The sequence below is a fragment of the Neopsephotus bourkii genome, unplaced genomic scaffold, assembly GCF_033783945.1.
Source record: "Neopsephotus bourkii isolate Nb327-2 ecotype Australia unplaced genomic scaffold, CSIRO-AGI_Nbou_v1 NB_923, whole genome shotgun sequence".
NCBI classification, from domain to species: Eukaryota; Metazoa; Chordata; class Aves; order Psittaciformes; family Psittacidae; genus Neopsephotus; species Neopsephotus bourkii.
The window spans coordinates 2,915,019-2,927,267 of record NW_026901417.1 but is presented as its reverse complement, the minus strand read 5'-3'; the positions used below and the strand labels follow the sequence as shown (position 1 = coordinate 2,927,267).

At 38.9% G+C, this 12,249-nt stretch overlaps 1 protein-coding gene across 2 annotated transcripts in view; it reads left to right on the top strand.

Moving 5' to 3' along the window:
- Positions 1-12,249, top strand: part of ATG7 (autophagy related 7) — a 91,360-nt gene that overhangs the window by 34,042 nt on the left and 45,069 nt on the right. For both annotated transcript variants that reach the window (XM_061357869.1, XM_061357868.1), the window contains one exon: positions 4,214-4,336. In XM_061357869.1, coding sequence (XP_061213853.1) covers positions 4,214-4,336 — 123 coding nt within the window. The remainder of the gene's footprint in view (positions 1-4,213; positions 4,337-12,249) is intronic.

Genomic DNA, 12,249 nt, shown 5'->3' with positions numbered 1-12,249 from the left:
AAAAGGCAAGAGTCTAGGAGCTGAGGATCTTCTTAAGGAAACCAGAATTATGGCTCTCATGGTAAAATTGGGAACATGAGCAGTGCTGCCTGTGCAACTGCCTACACCTAAGTTCCCAATGGCTCACGTGCCTCATCATGTTCTCACTTAGAAGGATTCTTCACAGCATTGTAGTCTTTCACTAAACTTCCTGTTTCAATAGCAGATACATTGAGCTTTGAAGAGCTGAACTGGCAAGACTGTTACATGTCTTCCTTTGTTTCCAAGCAGCTGTTGAAACTGAAATGGTTCTTTCCAACATGCTAACACCCACAGTAGTCTGTTCATTGTGCAATGCCTGTGATAACTGGATAGTTAGCAGTGTGCAGTAATATATCTAGGCATGTAAAATTCCTGAATAGAATATTGAATTTGGTGGAGTTTCTGACTCTGCAATGTTTAGTGAAGGTCTATCCCCTTAGGGGGAAGCTAGGGTAAGGAGGGCAAGTGAGCTGTCTTTCTGGAGTGGAAAGTGCTTAAAGCCAGGAAGAGCATAAAACACAGCAGCCACATTGTTCTGGCAGCAGGCTATACCCATATGTCTTCTCTATTGTAATCAATAAATCTGGTAGCAGTAATTTCTTATTTTCCTGGAAAGTAAACACCACTGTTTGGAACTCTGCAGATGCTAACTGCTTAGAAAACAAAAAACACTAACTCAACTGGAAGTACTGGGAAAAGATTACAAACTCTGTGACAGAAATGAGGCATAAAATGTGAGCCAGTTTCACATCAGTGCCCAGGTTCTTCGGGTTTGGAGTTTGAGGTTTGTATATTGACTTAACCAGAAATTAACTTTTATGCTATAAAGCAATCCTGGAGCCAGTGTCTTTTTTCTGAATGTCTTTCTACCCAGCAATTGAGACTTCTTTGTGCAGAATGCTGTTAAAAAGAATATAACACCAAGGCTGCACATCTGTTTCTTGTTTCAAAACAAGTTCTTTTGCTCTAAGCCTCTATTTTATTTTTCCTCCTACCATGAGACTTGTTTTATTTTCCTTCAGTAAACAGACAAGAATAAAGATTGCTAATAAAACGGGTTACTGTGTATCACTTACATGAAGAGCTTTAGCAATACATTAATTTGTCCCTGGTGTGATAATGTGCATCCCCAGATTCATTTGTGTTTGTCACAGACATGAAATACAGAAGGCAAGTTACTTTGGAATTCGCCTGCTAAGCTCTAAAAGGTGACCCATGAGTGAGAAAAAGCTGAGTTCCTTCCTCAATCTGCGTTGCTCCAGCTCGCCTGGCTAGGCAGAAGAATTACATCCTCCTGGATCATTTTGTTGCTGCTGTGCAGTTTTTTCTGCTTGAGAAAATCAACTACTGCGTAGTGACATGTTGCTGAAGGCTGCTCAGTGACACCCAGAAACAGTTTGTGAGGGTCTTTTGTTACACCTGAGGTCAGATAGTAACTGATTGGGGTTCAATAATAAGAGAAGTTATAACATCTCTCAGGTAGTTTTCTCCTGTAAAGCTGCCATTCAGAATGATCCCATTGGTACCAGGTATGGTGTGCGCAGCAAGGAGAACTAAGAACTGAAAAAGCAAACTCCTGCCAGCTATGGGCCTTTACGTTTTGCTGGGCATGATTAAATAGGAGAAAATTTCCTTTCCACACAGCAACAATTGGGCACTTATTAAATCTGGAAACATTCTTTAGCAGTGTTTTGTGCCAGTTTAATGTCTAGCCTGGCTTTATTCCTGATGACCTGCAGAGTATTCCTGTGTGGTCTCCTGGCATAGGAATCTGAGAGGAGTTTTATTTTGCTGTTTTCTTTTTTCTTTGGGAGGTATGTTTAGTGGCTACTAAACAAATACACCCTGTGTTATGTTTATCAGAGGACAGTCGTTACTGAATTTGTGTAGTAAAAGTTCTAGGTGGGCAAGTCAATGGTGTTTATCCCTTTATGGTGTTCATTGAAAAGTTGTAATCATTGCAATAGGAGACAAAGTGCCTGAGGGTGACAAAATGTTCTTTCAGTTGCTGTCTGTATTAGAAGGGTTTCATGGTAGTGTATCCTCCTTTAAGGGTACCACCAGTGCTCGGGCAGCAGACTGAGTGATGCTGTCAGGTCATGCTTTGACTCCCTGGTATGTTGCTGGCTGGAATTTCTGTGGTAAAGGTAGTCAGGAGGTTCTTCAGCAGGCTATTCCCATTATAGAAAATAATTATAATCAGCAAGTACACTTTCTGATAAAGTTTTTCAAGCTTCTGCAGGGGCTGTTACAAGACAAATCTTCTGTATTAAGACACCTAATGGTAGATTTCCTAGTCTTTTCCATGCTAATCACAATAGAAAGGGCACTTGGACTTAATAACAATTCTTCCAGGTGGTTCATTCACAGCTAATGCTGGACATTATGAATATCAGTGTGGTGCTGCAGTCTGCTTTGTGTGAGCACGTAAGGATTCATTTGGCTGTGGCAGGGAATAAGGTTAAGCATATCTCTGGGATAGACTAGGGCAGTTTACACAGAACACCCTGGCACACTGAAGTAATATACTTGCTGAGGAAGCAGTACTTGGGAATTTAGTTGAGTTTAGTTATTGAGCAACAAAATCGACCAGATCTGAAGACTATTTGATAGGCGTCTCATATGTAGTCAGGTTGCACGCTGTTCCCTGCTCTCTTCATAACATTTGCATATCCCATATTTTTTACCTCTGGGAAGAGAGGTAAAATTCTTGTCCCTGTGTTTCTTTGATATGCTTCAATACTTTAAAATAAGGCTACAGTTTCAATATACTGTGAATGACAGTGTAGCCTGCATCACTCCAGAGATGTCTCGTAAGCTCCCTAATGTGATTCCAACAAACGAAAGCAATACCAACACATTTGCTGAAGTTGTCCGGTTCTTTACATTGCACTGTGAGTAGTCAGATGAGCTTGTCTTGGTGTGTTTATCTTGGGAAGAAAAACCCAAAGATATGCTCCTGTGTGGTTTTTAAGTCTTTTTTTTCTTCCTTTCCTTTTTTTGTTTTTTAATTTCTGATGAGGTGCATGGGTCACTGGAGAAATCCACAAACCCCATGTATTGCAAAATAAGTGAGCCTTGTGGTAGCCGAGCGGGATATAAATGGCCAGTGGTAGAACTCGGAACAAAAAGAGGAAAACAGTGGATATTGAGTGCATTGCTCGATCATACATTCCTTCCACTTTCTTGCTACCTGCTTTCACAAAACTTGCAGAGTCATCTCTGACATTTATCTTCTCTTTCCTCAATTTCCATCACACTTGATTGTAATCTAATGGTAATGTTTGATCGAAATGGGCAATGCGTTCAGCCTTAAGCAGGAGAAGTTCAGGTTAGACAAAAGGAAGAAGTTCTTCACTGTAAGAGTGGTGAGGCACTGAAACAGGCTGTCCAAAGAAGTGGTAGATGCTCCATCCCTGGCAGTGTTCAAGGCCAGGTTGGACCGAGCCTTGGGCGACGTGGTCTAGTGTGAGGTGTGCCTGCCCATGGCAAGGGGTTTGGAACTGGATGATCTTAAAGTCCTTTCCAGCCCAAACCATTCTATGATTTTATGAAATCAGCCTGTGAAATAGTCATTTAAGCTATGTCTATATGAAATAAAATTTGTCATGGTTAGGGGTTTGAGAGGAGCATAAGTTAAAACCTTCCTCACAATTCTTGTGCTAGTCTGTAAGATTCTCACAGCAAAAGATAAATAGGGAAAATCAGAGTAGGAAAATAAAAAGGCCTTTAAGATACAGTGGTCTCAGACCCATGAATCTCTGGAGATAGGGAGGGTGTTGGACTTGGACACTTACTCGGAGAACTTTTCATCTGTCCCAGCATGGTTCTTTCCCTTAACTGATGCATTGGAACAGTCTTTTACTGTGTCTGGTGTAACTCAAATGCTCCTTTCATGACTTTGCAGCTAAGTTTTTCTACTTGCCGTGTTGTCTGTCTTGTTACTAGCTTAATAATATGTTTAAACCAGAAAATCTTAACCTCGCTTCTCTTCCGTCATACCTTCTCCTTTCCTTAGAAATTGAGTTGGGAGAAATGGTGGTTCTTTTCTCCATAATTTTTACCTGTTTACAATACAAAGTCATTTTTCTAAGTGTTCAGAAAGATTGTACTTTTATTTTGTAAGCAAAATATGATGATGGTGAATCACATTCAGGACATTAAAACCCTTCTCTGTTTGTTTCTTTGACAGGTCCTTGACCAGTATGAACGAGAAGGGTTTAATTTCCTAGCTAAAGTTTTTAATTCTTCACATTCCTTCTTAGAAGATTTGACGGGTCTGACTTTATTACATCAGGAGACACAGGCTGCAGAGGTAAGAAAATGCAATTAGGGTAATAAGAATAAAGTGATAGTAGTAAAGTGTGCTTGGTTTTATGCTCAGCTGTATAACCATGTGATTAAGTGAACCACTGATAGCATCAGCGCTGTTGCTTGATTTACAGGATGGTTTACACAAGCCACATGGATAATCCATCCAGTAAGATAATATGTGTCCTTTTGATGTTACAGAATAAGAAATATTGTTGGATCTGAGAGTTCATTCTTTTTGTAAGAACAGATGATGTGATGCAGATTGACAGTCAGTTAAAAATGTGCAGCCCATTGAATATTATTCATTTTATTGTTGTCCCATTTTGTGAAATACAGAAATATTTTAAGTAACAGTTGTTGCTTGGCAGTTCTGAATGTGTATCAGGAGAGCTCCTGTCTGTTAGGCTGCTCCTGTGGCAGTGTAAACTGCAGTTTGTGCAAGCACTACGAGTATACAGGTGCTGATTGTAGGTAGCGGCAGTCTTTACACAGGTTCGTGGTTGTTTTTTTTTTTTTGTTGTTGGTTGTGTTGTTTTTGTGTTGTTATGTGTTGTAAATAAGTCAGGAATCTTTTTAGTTCAATCTGAAATATTATTATACTGCCTGGTGGATTATTATATGGGGAAAGCAATGCTGTTTATTTCTCTACTTACAGAAGGTGTAATGTGGAATGAAATTGGGGTATGTTTTGCTCTCATGGGTGTTGTTGTTGTGTTGGTTTGTTTGTGGGTTTGTTTTTTTTTGATCACGTGGATGTTTCTAAAGTTGGCTTTGAACTCTTTTTAATCCTTCTGTTGTGTTCTGCCACTGCTGACTCTGAAAGAGGTGGTTTTGTTGTCCTCCACTCTGCATGATCTGGGGCAGTTTTTAAAACTCTGAGGTGCATAAGAGAGCGCTTTCAGTACATTTTCTGCTGAATTATTCCTGTCTTTAGAGCTCATTTTTCTCATGCAGGGCAGATTGTGTCATTTATATTGCTGAGTTTTAAAACTCTGAAATGGTTTTTCAGGTTTCTGGCTGCTTTTGAGCTGCTGTTGGCAGAATATCTGTAAAATGGAGACATCAGATTTATGAAGAGCAGTACTCTTGGGGTTGGTTTAGGATATTCTTGATTCCTGGATTTCTAAAAACAGCAGCAGAAGTAGTGAGAGAGGTTTCATAAGACAGGTATGGCCCATTTTTATGGCTCCATGTGTGATCGTTCTGTTGAGAAGTTACTTGCCTCTCTGCACTCAGACTCTTCAAGAGAGATTTTGTGGATAATTGCTGGGTTTGGTGACCATCAGAATGGCTCCTAATAACTGAAGATTTTCCTTTCCTCCTAGCTAGGAAAATTTGACCAGTGCTGTTGCTCCGCTGTAAAGAAAATGGACTTGTAAAATTACATGTCACCCAATCTTAAATTTACTACAGCAGCATCATAATTATATCACAATTCTGCATATGACATAAGTGATATTAAGTACCTGATAGGGAAAACTGATCTGAAACTACTCAATCTGCTTTTAAGGGATCGCTTCTAAAATGTCGATTCATTGAGAGTGTTTAATAGCATGCTTTGCATGGAATATTTTGTTGTGGTCAGAAGAGCAGGAGGTTTTGTCATACTGGTCTTATGCTTCAGCATATTGCATGTTAAGTTAAATCACACACTTAACCTTCCCGTTTTTTTTAATTCACGTAACAAATGCTTAGCTGCCTTCATGATGTGTGTACAGAAGGGCTTTAATGAGCTAAATACTAAACTAATGCTATAAAATAGCTTCTGAGTTGCTTAAATGAGAGTCTGGGTAAGTCATGCATGTTCTGGAGGAGTGACTTGACTACGTTAAATAGAATGGGTTTGGATGGCCTGAAGCTTCCATGAAAACCTTCCCTCTCTGCATGCTTTGTGCATGCCCGGATCAAAGCAATACAATTTTCAGTAAGGTATAGAAGACTTTCCACTTAATATCCTTTTTGCTTGCATTGTTCAATTTCCTGTTCCAGTGCTGAGCTGTTAACCTAAGTGTTAATGCCATCTCGACATCCTTGACCTCAGCTTTTTAAAATGACTGATAAGAATGGAATCATAATTCAGTGTGCAACTAGAGTAGGAATCATAACACTGATTTAGTTTGTGGTTTAATTTCATTCCAACTACAGAGCTTTAGTCAATAGATCACCTATTTCTTTACCATGAGATGCATCAGGAAATTACAGATGTTCTACATGACTTACTTAGCATGACAATTTACTTAGTAAATAATAAAATTAGCAAGTGCTTCTATTCAGCCTTGAAATGACAGTAAATTTCAGGCATCTGCTTTTTCCACATCTGGCTTTAATTTGGGTTCTATTCTTGGTTTTTTTTAATACCAGTTAAGATACTTACGTACAGCTTCAGCAAGAGGCTCTGGTGACATGCATGGCTGTGAAGGCCAATAGAAGCTGTGGGAAACTCCCAGGTCAGCACTTAGACCTTGTTTCCACTGGATGCAGTTCACTTTGGGATCTGGCCAAGCTCACGTAAAAGCTGCACTCTTTTTTCCAGATAGCTTTGTCTCCTTATTCCTAACTAAAACTTTTTCACTTTTTGGTAGTATATACTAGTGCTGGTGAAACAAGTATTCCGCAAGAAACTAAAATATTCTGGTGTTTGTAGTGCTTAAGGACATGGGTTAGTGGTAGACTTGGCAGTGCTGGGTTAACAGTTGGACTTGATGATCTTAAGGGTCTTTTCCAGCCTAAATGATTCTATGATTCTGTGATACTTGTTCACTGTGTAGTAGAGTTTAATAGCGGGGCTTAAAATAGAGAAAGCCTATGGATCTCATGAATTATTAGTCAGAAACTGGAGGCATTGATTTGGAGGCAGAACAACAACTAACTGCATTACTACCAGCTCAGAACTTGGCTGGGCTGCCCAGAAACAGGTGCATATCATAGTGCATCTCTAAAACCAGCTGGTTTGCTTGTCACATGCAGACTTAACCCTTCAAAATATATTGAGTTTTGCTGGTTAGGAGAGCTCTTTTTATTTAACCTAGTCTAAAATTACAGGCTTCCTGATACACCCTTGACTGCTCTGTTGAAGACTGGTTTGTACCAGCGAGGCACACTTTTGGAAGTGAAAGCTGACATATTTAGTAAAACCCATGGTCAAGATGATTCCATAGTTGTGGAAGAACCATTCCCATTTGTACGATTTTCTAAGTACCTCACTTCTTTAAGGATACTCATTTTATGGTCACCCTTTTTCTTCAGAAACAACTGACACTGTTCTTCCAGGCCCAGTTAAGCAAATAATTGAGCTTATCCTTATTTGAACATACATAAGTACTCCTGAAAATACAGGGAATGAAGCATTTATTGACAGGTATCAATAGAAGGAGCAATAATGACAGTGAAGATAGATTTTCACATGAGTTTGCTGAAGTGTGTGTAATTGAATTTCTATACAATACATTTCCAGAAATAAACATTATTTCTCTCTTTTCTCAAGAAGACCCAAGTATAAATGTACTTTCTTACTTATTCCTAAATTACTTGATGCTTTAGGAAGCTTTACTGTATTTTATGCTTTATTGGGATGAAAGAAAACCATACAATGCACAAATACATGCTTTGTGACTGATTAAAACACAAGAAGTGGCAGAACTTTTGCAGTCGTAAGAGGATCATAAAGAATTTTGCAAAATAATCAAATCCAGACCAGAGTTCATGTTTCTGAATGTGATTATAAGGTCAGATAGCTGTGATTGTAGAGTCTGAATGGGATTATAAAGGTCAGGAGGTCATGATGTCTATGTTACTTCTCTTTAGCAACTTTATACTTAAAGTTCTTTTGTTTCTTACAAAGTATCCCTAGTTTATGACAAGTTCTTGTGGTCAGCGAATGAACCCTGCTTGGTATTTGCAGAATCCCCTTGCTGTGCTGGTCTTCTCTATCCCAGATGATGCAGATTAGAATTCCTGTCCTATGGAAGGGTAGGATTCATTTTTAAAGCAACACAAAAGCAAACCCTAAATCATGCCACGAAAATCCTTTGAGCTCTTAGAATAAGAGAAAACAGAAAATTTTTATTCTGATTCTGCTCTGGAAGTTTGTGCCTGACCATTTGTACAGCCATTTCTTGGGGAACAGAATATAGCCGTATGATAGGCAGCTGGTATTAAAAGTGCACTTTGTGCTTCTCCAAATTGGGAAGAAAATTCAGGGTTTTCAGTGTGCTTTGCTCTGAAAAATAATCTTATTTCTGGTTCTGCACGATATTGTGCAGCGTATTTGATTCTGAAACAATAACATACAAAATAAATGCAAAAATAAAACCCCTAAACAAAGCAGAAAATACCAACTTCAGCAACGCAAGAACAGTCAATTCTGTAACTCCAGCGTTTGTTTGTGTTAGTAGGCCAAGCAGGATGCAGGATTGACATTTACTTGATGCTACGAAAGCTTCCTACAAACCCCACCACTGATTGGTAGACCCGAATTAGTATTTGAGACTTTGCTGTGTCTTTGAACATTTTTGTTTTCCTTCATGTTCTTAATCTGGTGTGTTTCAGGAGAAATTCACTTTGACATATTCAGGCCTGCCCTGGAATCTCTTTCCTAAGAGCTTAAGAGATTAATCTGGTTTCTTTCAGGAGCTGGGTTGTTTCTTTCTTTTTGAGTTTTCTCATGATATCCATTAGTGTCATCATTTTCCTTCATTCATCAAACAATATTTCCCAGAGCTTCAAATAATGGTAATTTTTTTCTGCAAATGAATTACTGTTGAACATGGTCCAGATGAAAAACGAGTCTCTGTTATGGTAGTTTTCTTAATGTATGTAAATTTCAATGCTTTCTGGTTATTATGCTTTGCTGTTACATGCCTAAAATAGATTGAGTATGTCAGTCCTTCATGCAGTGCTTAGCTGAATCTGTGGTATTTCTGCTCTTGAAATTTTGCCAGAGAGAGGTAATTGTTACATCAACACAAAATGGTTCAAACTGAGTTTTATAGCCTTTGAAAACACCTTATGCTGCAGGGACACTTTCCACTAGAGCAGCTTGCTCCAAGCCCCTGTGTCCAACCTGGCCTCGAACACTGCCAGGGGTGGGGCAGCCACAGCTTCTCTGGGCACCCTGTGCCAGCGCCTCAGCACCCTCATATTTTGTACCATAACATGATCTCCTTGTCTTTCCCTGGATAACTTTACTGGTGTAAAGTTATTACTTAGTATTACTAATAATGCTCAATGCTGTTCCCAGGACTTACATCATTAGCCTGTGTGCTCAAATACCTGTGTTTCATGTTGGTTTGAACTAAATAGGTATTTGTCCTTCAGGACAGGAGGGGCCTTTTGCACTCATTCTACTTGAAGCCAAGGGAAAGAAGGAGGAAGGACAGTTAATGGTAGGGTTGTACAGAATGGAAAGGTTTCTTTGTGTACAGGAATGCTTCAAGGCAGGTCTCAAGGGTGAGGGCCTGCCAGTGTTCTGAGCTGAGAGTGCTGTAAGACCAGAGCAAGGCCTGTTGTAGTTCCAAACATATTTGCATCAGTCAACCCTCATTAATGTTTGAACTCCAAAGAGAGATTTGAAAAGTGGGGACAGCGATAGAAACACTACCCATATCAGTTCAAATGATTAAATCTGTGTTGTCACAATGTGGTGTGTGAGCTTATCTCAAAAGTAGGAAACAACTTGATAAATTACTTTTGCTTACAAGTTTTGACTTGGAGTTGCTGGCTGTAAAAGGTGCTTCTGATGAGCTGTGTAAGTTGATAGATACATTAAACTTATGTAGTTATTAGTAAAATGAAGTGAAACTCTTAAAATTCAAATGTAAGAATAAATACTTGGGACACAGAAAATAATGACTATTCAGTGTAACTATAGATAATATATATCTAAAATATAAAAATATATATAAGCATATGTTAATATTTTATTTAAGCTACTTTGGTATCAAGCTGGGCATTTTTATTTGAAATTTCAAATATATAGGAAAATTTTAGCCTAAAATCCCTGCAAGAAGTGGAATGATGGCATTTGAGTGAGCAACAGTTCCTTTTTTTTTTTTTCATGTGTTAAACTGTGGATTACTGTCACAGTCCCAGAACATTGATAGAGTTTAAATCTATCTCTATACAAAATTGCACAGTAAATCTTGCATAGCTGTAAAATAGAAAGTCTTGCTGTGAATAAGTAAATCAGGTTTTATGTGAGGGGAAAATGCTATGCAACAAATAGCTGTAAGAAAATGAGTCTTAGGACTGTAGCACCTTTCCAGGTGCTATAAAACTGCTGTAGCACTGGTATTTAGTCTGTGTTCTTCAGAACGTCTGTGCAGCTTCTGAGTGCTGGCTTGTGTAGGTAATAACTCTGGAGTGTTTGTCCTCTTTACAAACAGTACTGATCAGTGGAGGTTAGTACTGTTCAATAGCAGACATTCTCTACCAAGAGGGCTCAAAGTGTCTGTGCTTTCTCATATCTCCTGTCTTAACAATACCACACCTTATGTACAGCTGCAAAGGTACACTAGTTTTCCTTTTTATTCTAATTGCTCTCATGAGATCAGTATTTAAACGAGGTGAAAGCAATGCTTTGTTTTGTGCCATGATAGTAAATGATATTAAATTGTACTTGAAGGTTTTAGAATGTTTTAATGATGAACACAGCACCCAGAGTTTTCAGGTGAAGTGCTGTATCGAAGCTGTAGAATCTGAAACATGGATTTGTTGATGTCTTTAGAAACTTGTCATGCCTCTAAGACATTTAGTATTCTTAATTACATTTTTTACTGTTGCCTTTTATGGGGCAGAGGGAGACGTACCCCTCGTTTTTTTTCATCAGGATCCATCACAATGAATTAGTGTTAGTATGACTGAACAGGTTCAATATTCTGGCCTAATTTCTTTGCTAGTATCTGACATTGCAAGGTGAAGAAGTTACAAATGACTTCTGTGACTGAAGTGGCTAATCTGGTGAATAGGGACTTGGTACATCTAAAGCATCTCAGCAGTCTGGGGGTACCCTGCTATGGCACTGAGGGCTTCAGCCATTTGGAGGTTGTGCAGGGTTCAGAGAAACGATTAACGACACTTCCTAAGCAGTTAATGAGGAAGCAGCGAGGACCCAGACGTCACATACGCTGAAACCCACTGAGGCAGAAGTGCTGCGCAGTTGCTTGCATTATGTCTTGGTGTAATTCTTCATGTTTCTGTTTCACCTGCCCTGTGTATAGGTAAGGAAATACTGTCTTGAGCATTTTGACTGCTCTGTCAGTCAAAACACTGTACTAAACTACTAATCCAGGCACAAAATGTAATCCTATATGATCTAAAGAAAGGTAATCAAACGAGTTAAAAAAATAATCAAAATTGAACACAAAGGTAGTTTGCAAAGTGCTTTTCTTCCTTCTATGTAACAGTGATCCAGAGTTTTAAGGGAAATGCTGAATGACCATGCCTAAAAACTGGTACAGGATTACTGAAGTGGTGTATCCCTCCAAAACAGTGCAGTCATGAACATTTAATTTCCTGTGAATTCTGGCCTGATCTTCTTGGAGTCTCACACCTTGAAATTCATAGGCAGTTACACACTGAGATCCTAAAATCTTTCTTCATAATTGGATCTCAGTTGGGGGGGGCTTGTGGTCTGTTCTCTCCTTGTGCTCTATTTCGACTTCTCTGTGTCTAGAAGAGGACTACTACTTTACAACACTAACCATTCGTTTGAGAGGTATTTGTTACCTGGCTAGTAAGAGCCCTTGCTGACAGTCTTTTGGGCTAGGCCCCAGTTTCAAATGAAGTGTATCATTACTAAAACAATATTTGGCAAATTGGGATTATAACCTGCATTCCCTCTTTTTTTTTTCTTTTTGAGGGGAGAGGAGCAATTCTCTTCTAGAAAAATTTTCAAACCATGTTGGCTCCTTTTTC